This window comes from Archocentrus centrarchus, chromosome 18, assembly GCF_007364275.1.
Source record: "Archocentrus centrarchus isolate MPI-CPG fArcCen1 chromosome 18, fArcCen1, whole genome shotgun sequence".
In the NCBI taxonomy this organism is placed as follows: Eukaryota; Metazoa; Chordata; class Actinopteri; order Cichliformes; family Cichlidae; genus Archocentrus; species Archocentrus centrarchus.
The window spans coordinates 19420034-19436089 of NC_044363.1; the positions used below are offsets into that span (position 1 = coordinate 19420034).

The 16056-nt window shown below is 42.0% G+C and overlaps 2 protein-coding genes across 2 annotated transcripts; one reads left to right on the forward strand and one right to left on the reverse strand.

Moving 5' to 3' along the window:
* Nucleotides 1–1564: 1564 nt before the first annotated feature.
* On the reverse strand, nucleotides 1565–9993 carry nelfa (negative elongation factor complex member A). The gene is made up of 11 exons (XM_030753278.1): nucleotides 9572–9993; nucleotides 6922–7093; nucleotides 6141–6302; nucleotides 5506–5595; nucleotides 5221–5348; nucleotides 5029–5098; nucleotides 4827–4915; nucleotides 4632–4740; nucleotides 4210–4538; nucleotides 3979–4078; nucleotides 1565–1935 (listed from the first exon to the last, which is right to left on the reverse strand). Exons 1-11 carry the CDS (start codon nucleotides 9779–9781, stop codon nucleotides 1751–1753), a joined length of 1644 nt encoding a protein of 547 aa, XP_030609138.1. The 5' UTR covers nucleotides 9782–9993; the 3' UTR covers nucleotides 1565–1750.
* Nucleotides 9994–11025: 1032 nt separating this feature from the next.
* Nucleotides 11026–15714, forward strand: nicol1 (NELL2 interacting cell ontogeny regulator 1). Its single transcript, XM_030753329.1, has 4 exons — nucleotides 11026–11186; nucleotides 11403–11546; nucleotides 12374–12462; nucleotides 14813–15714. The coding sequence occupies exons 2-4, from the start codon at nucleotides 11435–11437 to the stop codon at nucleotides 14882–14884; spliced, it is 273 nt and encodes a 90-aa protein (XP_030609189.1). The 5' UTR covers nucleotides 11026–11186; nucleotides 11403–11434; the 3' UTR covers nucleotides 14885–15714.
* Nucleotides 15715–16056: the final 342 nt, after the last annotated feature.

Consider the following 16056-nt stretch of genomic DNA (forward strand, 5'->3'; position numbering starts at 1 on the left):
TCTTAAGTATCCTAGCAACCACACGTAAGCCAGCAGTCTGAGAGCAAAGTGCTCTGTTAGGGTGATATGGTACTAAAAGGTCTTTGAGATAAGATGGGGCCTGATTATTCAAGCCCTTGTATGTGAGGAGAAGGATTTTAAATTTGATTCTGGATTTAACAGGGAGCCAATGAAGAGAAGCCAATATGGGAGAAATATGCTCTCTCTTTCTAGTCCCTGTCAGTACTCTAGCTGCAGCATTTTGGATCAGCTGAAGGCTTTTCAGGGAGCTTTTAGGACAGCTTGATAATGAAGTAATAAAAGCATGAATTAGCTATTCAGCTTCACTCTGAGACAGGATGTTTCTAATTTTGGAGATCAAAATGCAAAAAAACAGTCCTACGTATTTGTTTAATATGTGCAATGAAGGACATATCCTGCTCAACAATGACTCCAACATTTCTCAGTGTTACTGGACGACATCTACTGTAATGACATGAAAACAGTGTTAGCATTGCCCCGCTGTCAAGTTCAAGACAAGAATCACAAGTGAACGTAAAGAATGAACTTGGTTAATAATAATAATAAAAAAAAAAAAAGTGAGCTGATTTGAATTCAGTAAAGAAAAAAATGTTTTCATATTTCAGCTTCACTGTAACAAGACTTTCAGAAATACTCATCGGTGCTCTTTGTGCATTAGATATATTATGGGATATTAACGCTTGTGTAGTAACACATGCTTACATACTCCGGTATCCCCACCCAGATACTAAAGTTTCGTACTACAGTGTTTGTGAACTCCCAGTTTTGAACTGCAAGGACACATACTGCTAAAATCCTGCTGTACCAATACTCTGAGATACCCTTAAAGTCTTAGTACTTTTTATTGTTTCAGAAGCAGCTCTCTGCCCCGTGTTGCTAAATTAACTTTCTGTCTTTGCATCAAGGTGCACAGAGCACATGAGCAGGGTAGGGAGTCAGACACAGGAAGGACGCAGACTAAATGTGACAACAAAACCACATTCGAGACATGACATTACAGACACACACACACACACACACACACACACACACGGGTCACTGGAGACAACTTAATAAGCATGTGTTTAAACAGCAAATGTTCAGGTTAAACATTTTGTCAGAGTGAGTTAAGAAAGAAGAGGAACACCTGCTGGAGTCTTAATTTATTTTCTTCCCTTCTTTTGAAAAAGGATGAAAAATTATTAAACATCTACCAGAAGGCTCCAAAACAGAACTGGACAGCTTTAAGAACTAGTTCACTTTGCCACCTTTACAATGACCGTCTTTGTTTTGCCACAAACATGAGTCGTTCTGAAAGGTAGAAGAATAAGCTGCAAACGTCACATTTGCACAGAAAAATACAAACGTTTCGTCCTCTTTCTAAACACGTGACACGGTTGTACTGCAGTACAAACGCTGACAGGTGCCTGCCGTGGGAATAACTCCTCTGCTCAGACTCGTGTATCTCTCTCTCCTGTCAACAGCATTATTCAGAAATCGAAAGTGACATAAAACAATAAAAGGGTAAGAGAAACACCCCCCCCCCCCCCCCCCCCCCAAAAAAAAAAAAAAGTTCTTCAAAGAGTCCCACATTTTGGAGGTGCAGCAAAAGGGAGGACCTTTCTCTCCTTGAAAATCTCTCACCCTCCCCGTGCTCGATTTGGCCCAAATTTGTATGCAAATACTTGTAACTGTGCGTAAACATGTCTGAAGTGGATTCCGCGTCGGGTTGCTGCGTGAGCGCAGTGCCTCAGGAGGTATTGGTGATGGGTTTGTATTTCTTGAGGCGGGTCCACTGTCCTGTGGAGTAGTTCATTTCGAAGACTGTGTCCACCAGCATGGTGGTGCTGCCGGTGCCGTCGGCTTTGGGCAAAACCTCCGTGTGCTCGCTCAGCTTGATCTGGATGATGTCCCCTTGCTCCGGGCACGGGTTCTCTGCAAAAGGCCGGAGGAGGGGTTTGCATAAGTGATGAGAAACCATGAGGGACATCTACTGTACCTGTTAGTGCATTCATGCCACTGACTGCAATAAACTGTTATGCTCTTAAATATCTTCTCTGAACACAAGCAGCGACTGTGTGGATGAGTACAGGGAATTCAGATCCCTTTATTTCCTGTAACCAATACATTTTTGAATCTTTTCATGTTTTAAGTTTGTATTCAGTGAAGAATGCTTCATTCACAAAACCTGACTACTTTTCTAAACCTCATTATAATGCTTCCAAGCTGTCCCTGAGAAAGTATGCCGATTGTTGCTGTGAAGCGCTTTGCGATCCTTATCTAGAAAGGTGCTATCTAAATACATTTTACTTACAAATAAAATGGCAGCAAAATATGTTCTATGTTGAAATAGCTCTGCACAATCTTTAATTGTAACTTAAGAACATGCACACCTTCACTCTCAAGTTGCAAGGCTAAGTGCAGAGTAGCAGGCCACTCTTGCCCACTGTGTGTTCACAGTTCACTGTGGATAGCTTAGGCCCCAGTCACACGGGCCTAGAGACTGGTCAGTGACCCCGATGACCTCCGCTCACTGGGGGAAAATGTATATTCCCTAATTAGTCTGTGAGTGGTTGCTGGAGGTTGGTGGCAGTTTCTAGGTGAAACTGGCGAAAAGTGCAACACAAACCAGAAATGAAGACCGGTCACATTTTGAAACTGGTTGTAGCAGTAAGGCACAACTTTTACTATGAAGACAGCAGGTCTCCATTTCTGTTTTGTGTTGCACTGTTTCAAGTTTTACTACCATTCAGAGGTTAGCTGGCAAGTGTTTGCAGACAAGTTGACGTATTCCATGCAAACTACAGGCAACTGCAGAAATCTGACAGAGAACAAAGCAGCCACAAAGAGGTTTTTGGTGCAGCACCTTCCGTGTAACCAATTTCACTGGGTGAAATTGGTTACACGGCAACCACTCACAACCAGTCAGGAAATACACTTCTTTCTTTTGTTTTTCTCTCCCCCTACTGACTGGAAGTTGCTAGAGTGTCCTCCACCTGGCCTCCAGGCCTGTGTGACTGAAGTTTAATGTCCGAGAACAATGTTACTGTTGTGTGAGTGCCCTTTAAATTCACCTTCACACAGTCAAACTCCTCTAGATTAACTGAGTTTAACAATTCTCCAAAACCACAGTTTGGCTGATACCTCCGTTTTTCTTTAGAGGGGATGAAAAACAAAGGCCTGTCCACTCGATCATAAACAAACTTCATTATTTTGGTTTATTGCTACTTAACTTGTTACCTGAACAATCTTTAAACATTAAGGCTTTTGCAAGAATAAGCATGTCTTAATGGCTCCACAAGGGTATATGATATTTGTATCGTTCATCAGAATTTCACCTGTTTTTTTTTTTTTTTCAGCCTGTTTCAGAATTGTTACGCTTCTGATAGACCAACATATATCCGTAATACCTAGAGTCAACCCGCGTTCTGTGTTTGCATGTTTGTGTTTGCATTTATCCCACTAAAAGGAAGCATTCACATTTGCTTTGGAAATCTGTGGTTGTGGCTATATTAGGACAAGACGAATCCTTCCAAGTACACGAGTATTTTTTTTATTTTCATTAAGAGATTTTTACCTTTATTTTAGTTTTGTGGTTATAACGCAACAAACCAAAAAAAAAAAAAAAAATTTAAGAGTGATTAAAATAAAAATATTACTTTTTTTAAATGCCAGCGTAGGAATAAATACATTTCAAGTTAATATTTAGCTGTGAGGGAAGTGTACTGCACTACTCTTTGTACAGCCATGCAGAGGTTAGAGTTTCCTTTTTGTGAATGTGTTAAAGGTCATTTGCAAAAAAAAAAAAAAAGGTGGACTGAATCAAAACAAAACAAACAGGTCCAACAGCAAGTATAACTGACAAGCTAAATAATCTGTCCTTTTGCATTCTTACGCTGTGAGAAAGAAATGAGTGTTTATGAAAAAACTGTTCTGCTATATTTGTGCATGGAGCGGCTTGTGTAAAGTTCCTCCTACCTCTGGATCCAGCCATGAAGCCCAGGATGAGGGCCTTCTCTGGCCTTGTGACCTTGTTGGCTGTCTTGAACATCTCCTGGGCAGCGTACATCTGGTCTCTCTGAGGGTCAGAAACAGCATGTGGCAGAGGGTTATTTCTTCAGTTTCACAGTTTTAGTACACGGGCTCAGTGGACAGACTCTGAAATGCAGAAGTCTTAACGGGCTTTATTTGACCAATGTTCCACCTTACCGTAAGCGAGAGGTTCTTTTTGGGCTGTGGCTGTGGTGGTGTAGGGGCTGCCGTCGGGGTGGGGGTCTGAGGCGTGCTGGGAGGCTGAGTGGGGGTCTCTGGCTGGCTGGCTGTCGCAGCTGCTGGTGGCCCGTTGCTGGCCGGGGTGGATACCGGTGTGCTGGGGGATGCGGGGGTTGCAGGGTTTGCTGTGGTGCCCGCGTTGTACATAGGTGTCCTCTGCTTATACTGGCTCGGTAAGGTGGCATTGGCACCTGTGCCAGCTGTCGCTGACTCCTCTGGCTGGCGAGCCGTCTGCAGCGTGTCCCTACCTGAACCACCAGCATTGGCTTTGGAGGAAGAAGTCAAGGAAAGACATAAGCAGGGAATTTACTTCTCTGAGTGAAAACAAAGCACTACACCCTGGGTGCTAAGCGGCTAACCTGGCTGTGCCTCGGAGCTGGGAATGTAAGACGAGGAGGGAACCATGCTGGGCGTGGCTGGTAGGTAACTGGTTGATGGCAGAGGATTCTCGTTCAGTGATCCCAGTTTCTGAGAAACAAAACAAAAGAGTAAACCTAAGATGACAGAGTCGCAAGCAAGGACGGGAAATACGGTATATGTTGCGTTAAAAGTACCTGTGCAGAAACCAGGCCGGCAGCATAGTCGGGTGTGGTGTTTTCCACCACTGCGTCTTCTTTGGCTGCTTTCTCTCCGGCCTCTGTTTCTATATCATAAAAAAGCATAATTTAAGCACGAACACAACCACATTTTCCTGAGCATTAAATTTAAGGGGGTAACTCTAAACTTGCATTGATGAAGGACTGTAAATATAGTTACCCAAAGTCTTTCGCCTCCTCTTAGCCTCTCTTCCAGCTCCAACCATGTCCAGCTCTGAAATATCCAACAGCTGAAAAGAAGAGGACAAAAAAAGCCCTCAGTCACTCAAATACCACAGGAGCTGAATGAAAATGAAGCACAAAGATAAAAGAACAAAAGTGGCAGTAAAAGGATATACTGGGCACGACTTACCTTGACCCCCCTCTCCTTACGTAGGGGAGTCCGTGCGGGGGCAATAGGTGTGCGGTTACTGGGAGGGCTGAACATACTGGGGGTGGTGGGGCTGCGGAACGGGGCTTTGGGAATCCCCTTAAGAGGAGCTGTAACACAAACATTGAAGCCCATGGCAGAAAGTTTACCATCCATCATGTGAAATAATTCAAATGATTTTTAGTATGAATGGTTCTTGTCATGGTCCTACAGGAGCAGATCTATGTTCATTCATCATCATCATCTTTTTTTTTTTTTGTAACTCACTTGTAGTGTCAATCTTTTTGACCAACCCTCTCCCTTTGGCATGAAAAGGCACTCCGGCTGTCTTTTTCAGCTGCTGTGCTGTCTCTGTAGCTATAAAAAGAAGTAGATATAAAATATGTTAACTGGGGCATTACAAGCCTGAAGGAAACCAAACATTGACAACCTCTCTGGTACAGTGAAATGAGAACACAAATGAACATCTTTCACATTATGACTTATGAAAATATACATTAAAAAAAAAAAAAAAAGAAGACCCTTTCACAAAGTGGCGTACAGCAGTTATTCCCAAAATATGGGTGGTGGAGGTATCACAGTCAGGCTGTCCTTTAATTTCCAATTTTATAAATTAATTTAAAATTGCCATAAAAAATAAATAATAAAATCTGTGGGTATAAAAAGAAACATTCTTAAAAATTTTGACGTCTCTGAGTCTGAACTCATCTGACAATTTCTTTATTAGGAAAAAGTGCAAAACTGGAGCTGGAAGATGCTGGAAGTAAAGCTACCGATGGAGAACGAACCTCAACAAACAAACAGCTAGCAGATCAAAATAAATAAACACAAAAAGTGACTCCTTGATGATCACAGATGTGTGGGCCACAGACTGTGTATTGGCGATTATCAAATTAACTTACATTTCTGCAGCAGCTCTGCTCTCAGGGTTGCACTCTTGGGCTTCCTCTTCAGCTGGAAATGTTTGACGGGGAGTGTGAGCGGTCCCACCAGAGTGGTCAACGCACTCTTATTCAGGTACTGGCATTCCAGAGGAAGCATGGCCGACGCCTCACACTCGCCCACTGAGGAGGAGGAGGAGAGATGTTAACTACAGCATGGATCACAGTGCATCTGTGTGTGGCTGGTCAGCATTATACCACCTGACTCTGCTAAATGGCCTGTTGAGCATTTCCTTTAACAGATATTTTATTTATCCATAAAGTTGGGAAATTTGTTTGCTACTGCAGCCAAAAATTAAACACAACCTATATAACAGCTTCAAAACAGGTCACAAGTAAAATACAATTTGACAAAACTACATAAAAGAGGAGGCTCAAATAGTATAAAAAAAATTAAGTCAAATAAGCATAAAGGAGCTAGATAAGGACGAATCTAATGAAAAACAATGAAGGAAAAACATGAGTAAATATTTCAATAAAATAAGAAATGATTTTAATTAAATAAAAGCTTGAGTCTGAAGATGTATTTCCATGAGATCAGTGAATGTCCTAACACAAACCTAAATACAACAACAGGAAAAAATGACAGAAGTATTTCCACTTTAAATCTTTATGAGTTTGATTTGTGGTCAGATCATCTTGGCTTCCCGTTTCCTCAAAGACACCATGTCTCTGCATTTTCATTTATTTAAATGTTTAAAGACAACAACAAGGGAAACAATGCAAATTAATATAAAACTACCTTTCTCCCTGAGCTCTCCGAGGATATCCTGCACATTTGGATTCTGCTCCTCCAAGTCCAGATTGAGCGAGCCGGTCTCTGGGAAGGACTTGAGGATGTCTGCAACCATCAGCACCCAGGGCTCTGAATCCACCGTAGCCAGCTGGATTATCTCCGACAGGGCTTCCTTCATCTGGCAAGAAAAGTGGCATTAGTGAAACACTGCATACAGTCATTAAAGTTACTTTAGCATTAAAATTGTATTACAACAGATTAACAGCTGAGCCTGTATTTTACTTTCTACTCTGTACTTATGATTAAGAAAACAGTGCAAGTCCAAGTGACGTGTTGCACCATATCCTCCCACAGTTTGAATGTGAGTGTGCAGTCACTTTAACTTATTTTTAGACACACACTTTTCCTCTAAAAAGGTGCTAACCACATTTGTTACAAACCAAACTCTTAAGTGTGCAACAATGTTTCCAGATGACCGAGCGTATGCCACTTACTGTTACAGGTAAAACAAAATGTGCTTGTTGCTACTTAGGTCTACTTTTACTGAAGTTACGGGCAATCACGAGACCTTTAAGATCAGTTTTTCTGCTTTTGGATACGTACATTAAAATAAAGACGCCCACAGCAATTTGTTTTTAAGAACATCATGACATACACACAGCGGATCATCTGCCTCCACTAAACACACCACCCTGAGATTTGACAAACTATAACATATTTTCAATACTGTACAAACACAACCTCCATGTCTGGAAAATCCAGCATAAAATCAACATTCAAATAACTTTAATTTCAAGAGTTTATCAGATACAAAGAAACTTAATTTTGTGTGGTGAAGGTCATTGAAGAGAGGTGATCCAACAGATCACACAGCTGAGAGGAGGACAACTCGAATTAACCATTAAATGCAAACATCATGTTAATAATATTCATAAAATACAGTTAAGTTTACAGACTCTGTCCACCTCCCTGCACTTTTATGTTCAGTGTTGTCAAAAAATAACCATTAAACCATTAAGTCGTTATGGTTTAGTTCAGCCACAATAATGAGCAGTGAAAATCCACCGACTGGCTAATTACAATCCTCCATAAATGATCAGACCAACAATGAAAACAATCTAATTTAAAATCAGCTGCACTAACATTAACATACTAATTACAGTTATTTACCAGTTTGCTTCTAAAATGTGCACACAGTGACAGTACAGTACACAGAGTTCGGGTTTTTTTGTGGCTTATCGTCGGTCCTTGGTGGGTGACCACAAAGGTAAGCTTTACTGACCCACATACAGTAAAGGCAATGAGTGTGTTACTTTATTTGACAGATGTTTGACAAACCTATAATAATAATAATAATCTATATAATAATAATAATAATAATAATAATAATAATAATAATAATAATAATAAACTTCCTTTGGCTGTGGCTGAAACTTATCTTCACCTGCAGTGGTTCTGGTCCCCACCACTGAGGCCTATTTCCTGACCATCTGATAAACACAGTGGATCATCTGCCTCCATCTCACCCTATCCCCAGCATCCTCCTCTGTCACACCAACCCTCTGCATGTCCTCCTTCAGTGCATCCATGAACCTCCTCTGTGGTCTTCCTCTTTTCTTCCTGCCTGGCAGCTCCTTTTTCAACATCCTTTGTCCCACATATCCACTATCCCTTCTCTGCAAAAGTCCAACCCATCTCAGCCTTGCCTCTCTAACTCCAAACTGCTCGAGCTGAGCTGCACTCATTTCTAATCCTGTTCATGCTGGTCACTCCCAATGAAAACCTTAACATCGTCCGCTGTGACACCAACAGTTCGGCCTCCTGCCGGTCAGTGCCACTGTCTTCAAACAATACATGACTGCAGGTCTCACTGCCATCTTGTAAACCTTCCCCTTCACACTTGTTGTTGTCCTTCACCCCCACTTATTTAATAAAAATAAATACCTGCATTAAAATTGAGCGGATTTCCTCTTAGTGGAAATCCAAAACCTCGGCGTTTGTAAGCAGAAAATCAAACCTGAAGTTAAAGTCACCGTCACTTATATTTAAACACCACACTTGAATGCTTCTTTGAACAAACACGGTGCTTGGATGAAATGGATTAATACTTTAGCATTTTTATAAACAGCGTGAATATATAATCCACACGAATGACGGGTGTGCAGGGTTTCCTGCAGGGGTGGGGGTGGGGGTAGACAGGTGATATGTGGGACCGGGAGCTGGTACCGCCCTCCAGCCCAGCGCCAGCTCTCAGCCGCCCATCCCACCACAATGTCCGTGCGAGCCCCGCTAGGCTAACGTTACCAGCTGTAGCTGGTAAACAACCACTGGAAAAACAAACGCGTGCAGGGGAAAAGTTAGCCAGGAGTATAGCGTCGTTAGAGTGGATTCGTAAACATGTTTTCTGTCCTGAAGCCGGGGTGAAAATACAGCGGCGTGTCGAAGAAATAATGAGTTTGGCGCTTCTTGCGTTAGCTGGTAGCGCAGTGCTAGCTGGAAAGACTTAATTACATGGCTAGACTTTAAAAATTAACTCCAAACAATTGCAGCTGCAGGAGTGCTTTCATTTAGTGCAGCCATCGGCTCATTTCTAAGCCGCGAATCCCGAGTTATGACGGCTTACCGTACCTGCAAGGCTAAAGGCGAGCTAACCCACCTCGTCAACGGTCCGCCGCGGAAGGTGCAGCATCCCGAGCAGGAGTTTCAGCTTCACCGGCGGCGACAGGCTCGAAAAACAAAGCCGTATGTTGTCGATAACTGACACGGTGAGGAGCGAAGCGATGCTCGGGGGCGTCCAGAGCTCGTCCGTGGATCCTAGTTTGTTGTGAAGCCACAGGCCGGTGTCGCTGTCCTTCATCGACGCCATCTTGGAAAAAGAAGTGTTTTGAGTTCGGGCATTTTAACAGGCTACCTAAGAAAACAGCAGTCAGGACCCCGCCCACACACCGGGGTGGGGGGCATTCATCTCCGCCGAGTCGCGGGGAAAGCGGGGGAAATCCACCTTTAACTACGGAGCCGTTACATACTGTTTGGTTAGTTTTAGGGAGGAGGGTGTAAACAAGGGCGCAAGGCAGATACAGGAAGTCTTTGTTAGCTCATGCAGTGGTACACATCTGCTGAGCAGAGAAACATCTGCAGTGTCATGGCAACAGCTCTGCACTGTCAGCTACACTTACACTTACCTGATATTTGCCCTACTGTTTTTAATACATTTTGTAGGAATTGTGTTTTGGTTGCTCACATGGTTGTCTGTTTTATTAAACTATATTCTGTCTATTTAAACTATGTTACATGTTTGCTTTCAAACCTTTTTAACCAATGTAACAGGAATTTACCACCTCTGAGGTGAATAAAGTAAATATCTTAAAATTTCTTCTTCTTTCAGCTGCCCCCTTTAGGGGTTACCACAGGGGTCATTTGCCTCCACCTCACACTGTCCCTAGGATCGTCCTCTGTCACACCAACCCTCTGCTTGTCCTCTTTCACGACATCCACGAACCTCCTCTGTGGTTGTTTCCTCTTCTCTAGCAGCTCCAACTTCAGCAACCTTTGTCCAATATATCCATTATCCCTCACCTGTGCATATCCAAACCATCTCAGCCTCGCCGCTCTAAGTTTGTCTCCAAACTGCTCAACCTGAGCTGTCCCTCTGATGTACTCATTTCTAATCCTGACCATCTTGGTCACTCCCAATGAAAACCTGAGCATCTTCAGCTCAGCCTCCTGTCTTTTTTAAAATTTTTTTTTTTATTATCAGTGCCATCATCTCCAAACCATACATCATAGCAGGTCTCACTACCATCTTATAAACATCCCCCTTCATTCCTGCTGCTATCCTTCAGTCACAAATCACCCCTGACACTTATCTCCACCCGCTCCACCCTGCCTGCACTCTCTTCACCGCATGTGCACTGATGGTTGCTTTGGATGGTTGACCCCAGATTTTAAACTCATCCACCTTTACTGTTACACCTATCTCCCTCATTCACACATGTATTTTGTCTACTAATAAAATAATAATTATAGTACTTTCTCAAAGATTTTCATGACAATAAAAGCATGACCTACCTATCCATAAACTCTGTGGGAGAATTGTTCAGCAAGGCTTTTATTTTTTTAAGTGTTGTCACCGGAAGTCTTGATTTCGGGTCCCCGAAGAACGTTTTAGCAGGCTAACACGCATGCGCACTCACTTAATCTCCATACAACAGTACTCGGTGGGCATCTTGCGCTCATCTGGTGATCTGCAAACCATCATCGGCCGATCGACGGTAGGTTATTAAGCAGGTTGTCAAATAAACGGGCATTACTGTGTGCGGGCTGAGCTTTTAAAGACACATACAAACATTCACTGGTTAAAAAACTGGACCATTGTTTAAACAAAGCCCATATATATTTTTTTTTCATTTCATTGGCTGACGGCCGTGTAGGGCATTTTTTTTGCCCTTTAATTTGTGCATTTACACCTGCTTAATTTTACTCTCCAGACTGAAGGTGAGTAAGTGACCGCATCATCGCCATGGCATCCAGCGGGTACGTGCAGGCAGTGGTGCTCCTGCTGGCGCTGCAGCTCGTCTGTCTCGCGGCAGCTGATGCGGATCATGAGACGGGGACTGTCATCCCTGCCGAAAGTAGGTGGATTCAAAGATGAGATTCATTTTCCTCTGAGTTTTGAAATGTTTTTAGGCGAGAATACCTGCCGGAGTGATCTTTCCACAGTCTAATGACTGCAGGTCTCACAGGGGTGCTACTGAGGGAATTATAGGTCATCTTAATTAATGTGTGCCTGGATCATGAAACTGGGCCTCCACTGCCACTTAAAGACACATATAACCATCTCTGTTAGGTTTAACCGAGCAGATTAGAAGGAAAATACTTATGCTTATTTTACGAGTGACTTTTAGGTGGAAACGCTTGCTTATATTGTGTGTAAATTAAAAGCCAGATGAAAAGAAAAATCTAAATGAAGGAATCATATTTTTTCTAAATGTAAATATAAATTCATAAGCAACAAAGCATGCCATTCAGTGGCTTTCTGCTGGAGACTAATCACTCTCATATAATATGGTTTATATATGGTTTATAGTGCCTTTTCTAGCTGATATATATGGGTCAGCTAACTGGTTCTCTACTTCTACACCATACATTTTATAGTTTACGTGTTCATCCATAGGGAGACACTAAAATCTGCCTTGAAATGAAGTCTAATCAGAGGCTTTTTGGGCAAGCACATTTACATTCCAGGTCTCCAAAAAACTCATTTCATGTGTTAAATATCATTTATTGGTCATTAAAATGTACTCAGATTAAGTGTAGTGACCATGCAGTTAATAAGTCATGACAGTCTGCCTTTATAAGTTGAAAGTATCTGTGATACTGGTCCTGTATTTACTTGGTATCACACATCACTAATCTAAACCCGTGTCTTTGTGTCTGAACTCATTTCTGCTGTTTCCAGGTCGCCCGTGTGTGGACTGTCATGCCTTCGAGTTTATGCAGAGGGCGCTACAAGATCTAAAGAAGACCGCGTTCAACCTTGATGCCAGGGTAAGTGAAGTCCTTCTCTCCAGGATGCTTTGCAGGGATCATACAGTGTCCTTTTGTGTCTGTCAGACCATTTTTAATGTTATTACTCTAAAGATTAGTCTTTAATGCAAACCACACACTAGCTGATAGAGATTCTTTCAAAAAATAATTGATAATGATGGGACTTTTGGTGGAAGGTGGTTGGTTTTACATCTTTCTCCATACTGTAATATATTAAATGTGACATTATGCACTACACTTGCATTTTAATTCAGGGTTAGTCATCTTTTATTTATTGCCAGTTTATACATATAAAAACTGTAGAGTGCAGCTTGTAGAGATCCTTTTCCAGAGGACCTCAAACACCCACACAATCCCATCATTGTGCCAAAGATCACTCATAATACATGTACCTATAAATTGCTGTGCTGCAATGAATATGGAATTTTTTTTTTTGTCGCTATAGCTTTCACTTTGATTGTTGTGAAATATTTGTGAAATTTGTAGTCTAGCGGCTTAAGAATTTTACACTCCAAGCACCTCGGGCTTATGCATGAATTGTATTATTGAATTCAGTTCAGGGGATGTGTGGCGGCTTCTTGCAAAGGGGAATGTGGGGAAAGAAAGGGCTAGGAGAGGCCGGGAAGAGTCCAAAGCTGAGCTACAGGAGGAGGAAGGCAGAGGCTGGAGTCAGGTCAGAGGAGCTGGAGACAGAGAAGAGATTTATAAAGCTGTGCTCAGATAACAGTGTCTACGATCAGGCAGTGTGCTTGGTACAATTTATTTATGGCAGGAGGTGCTGAACGGCAGCTGGTGACCCATCATCCCACGCACCTGACTCCACTCCTGCAGTCAAACACAGGCACACAGAGAGGGAGGAAACAGAGGAAGCGAAAGTGGCATGATACTTTACACTGTATACAAGTTACTGTAGGAGAACATCTCCTAATATTTGTATTATGACTATATTAAACATGACTTACTGTGATCATTTTCAGTTTGATTCATGGACTATATTAGAGTAGCTTAGCAAGCTGTTTTCTGATTGGCTATCCCTCACAAACAAAAGGCTTAAACAGCAGGTGGGTGGGGCTGCTGTGTGTCTGAGATGACCATATAAGGAATATCCCCTCTCTTTGACATCCTACAGAGCCAACAGTAGAAAAAGTGTATGAAGCCGAGGGTTTAGCGCAGGGAACTGTCGGCTCACAGAGACTGTCTATATGTTGACCTCATTATTTGAAACTCATCTTTAATATTAGCATCTGTCATTGTAACAGTGTGTATATGTGACAGAAAATAAAGAAAAGCGCAACAGGTCCTTTAAGCATCATTAAATATGGAATTACAATAGTTTGGCAACTTTAGAGCAGGCTTGCATAAAACAGCTATGAAGGTCATGGGAGTGAAGTGAGTACAGGCCCTTATAAAGGCTGTATGCTGGTACAGAACAAGCAACAAAGCAGACTCTGCACATCTCCTCTCCTCTCTGCCATCAGGAAGAAGACTCAGAGGGCCAAAGTGCAAAACAAACTGCCTGAAACTGTTGTTTCTTCCAGCCTCCAATAAGCTGCTGAACTCCAAAGTTACAGACTAGGGGAATAAAACAATGTGCAAGGCATGGATAGTAAGCACTTTGTAACCCTTAGAAATGATTTTTTTTGTTTGGCTAAACTTCTTATTACGTTTCAGTGCCATTTCTTTATTTTGACTTATGATGTTTCTTTTGTGTTTAATGTACAGCCAAATGTTTTTTCATGAGTTTAGCATTTTCTTCAGTCTGTAGCACTGTGCTCAGGACAGATTTCTCCTTGACATGACTGTTGTTGTCAGGTGGGACTATATGAGCAAAATTGAATTGAGTTAATTGAATTTCTCTGCTCAGTTCAGTACAGTTATTTATATAGCACCAATTCACAGCAGCAGTTGCTTCAAGGCGGTTTACTGTAGGGTAAAGACTGCAGTGTTAGAGGGAAAACCCCAACAATCAGATAATCCCCTATAAGCAAGTAAATGGTGAGAATGGGAAGGAAGAATTCCCTTTTAAGAGGAAGAAACCACCAACAGAGCCAAGCTCAGGGATGTGAGGGACCATTTGGTTCAGGGTTGTTGCCATGTTATTGTTTGTATTTTTATTACATTAATGAGGTCTTATAGCCCAAATGTGCCTGTCATGACCAACTACAAATAAAAACAAGGGTATTCATTTCTGATTATTTGACTACCTGGTGAACACAAACCTGTACATTTAATACCCAACCCCCAAATTAATTCATCACTGTGCTAATGGATGCCTGGCATCTCTGATTTCAGCAGATGTTTAATGTATTAAGATTTTTTTTTGTTGCTGTTGTTTTTTTCTCTGCTGCAGACAGAGACGCTGGTGCTGAGGGCAGAGAGGAGGGCTCTGTGTGACTGTATGCCCACCAACTCACTGCGCTGAGCTCCCGTGGACACATCCGCCCCGACACACTGAAAAACAACTCTGTCCTGAACCTCTGCTCATGTACAGCAGTTCTCATCTTTACATATTCACACAATAGGCACTTTATTTTGTTTTCTTTCATGTCACTGTTGAGTGAAGCTCTGATCTGAGCATGAGGCATGTTTCTGCCTTATCTGGGATGACTTTTATACCACTGATGTTTTACATGGTGAATCACAAGCCTGTGAACTTAGATTGTTTTCACTGACAGCCGCTCTCATCTGTCCCCTATGAAGCATAAACATTTTTTGTACCTTTTTGACTGTATGACGTAGATAGGATGTGGTATGTATCTGTAAACTCGTTGAATGTCTTGTGTGAGATTAATGTTTACACACATCGAACTGTAGCATCACACAGAGTTCATTTAACGGCTCAAAATTAGATTTCGATTAGTTAAATTATTATTAGGGATCTGACTGTAATTCACTGATTCAAAGGGACTGCTTTGCAGCCTGTAAAAGAGTTTGGGTGGTTTACAAATGAAACTTTTTTTGTAAAGAAATTAAGTAAAGGTGAAGTTTTACTTCTTTACAAAAGAGGACTCGTAGGTCTTGATTTAGCACAGCACTGTAGCATGAATTTACAGCACTTTTATTTAACCTGTTGCTAATATTGATTGTATGTATAGATTATGTACGTGTACACGGGTATGTGGAACGGGGAGTCAGATGCACTGCAGCCATCAGCAGGGGAAGGAGGGATGGACAGACCTGCAGCAGGGAACATGGACGTAGAAATAATTGTCTTACTGTTGCTTGTTAATAAACAGCATATTTGTGTCACAAGGAGCCCCATTCATTGTCTTAATGTTGCACCTTGAAATAAAAACAATGGGAGACATTTACTGCTTGTATTCTTATGAATTACATTTTTTTTTTCTGTTATTTTCATCAGTGCCTGGTCACACAGCTCATGCAGGATTTATGGTCCCACATTGGTGGTCCTTTCTGTGTAACTCTTTGGCCATCCAGAGAGAGAGGGGCTGCTGGGAATTAAATCAACACAGAGGCTATAGAGAAGCACCTGTGTGAACTCTTATAGCCCAGTGGCTTGAGTGCTGATTGGTTGGCTTGAACAGGAAAGGAAATGACAGTGAAGTTCAACACAAAGAGGAAGAATCCTAAAAA

Bases quoted from the DNA above. Each gene is read 5' to 3' on its own strand.
- nelfa (XM_030753278.1), bottom strand. From the start codon at position 9,781: ATGGCGTCGATGAAGGACAGCGACACCGGCCTGTGGCTTCACAACAAA. The intron at 4,741-4,826 runs GTACTTTTAACG...TTTGTTTCTCAG, and splicing joins CCGGCCTGGTTTCTGCACAG to AAACTGGGATCACTGAACGA. The intron at 4,079-4,209 runs GTAAGGTGGAAC...TCTGACCCTCAG, and splicing joins AAAAGAACCTCTCGCTTACG to AGAGACCAGATGTACGCTGC.
- nicol1 (XM_030753329.1), top strand. From the start codon at position 11,435: ATGGCATCCAGCGGGTACGTGCAGGCAGTGGTGCTCCTGCTGGCGCTG. The intron at 11,547-12,373 runs GTAGGTGGATTC...TGCTGTTTCCAG, and splicing joins GACTGTCATCCCTGCCGAAA to GTCGCCCGTGTGTGGACTGT. The intron at 12,463-14,812 runs GTAAGTGAAGTC...TCTCTGCTGCAG, and splicing joins CGTTCAACCTTGATGCCAGG to ACAGAGACGCTGGTGCTGAG.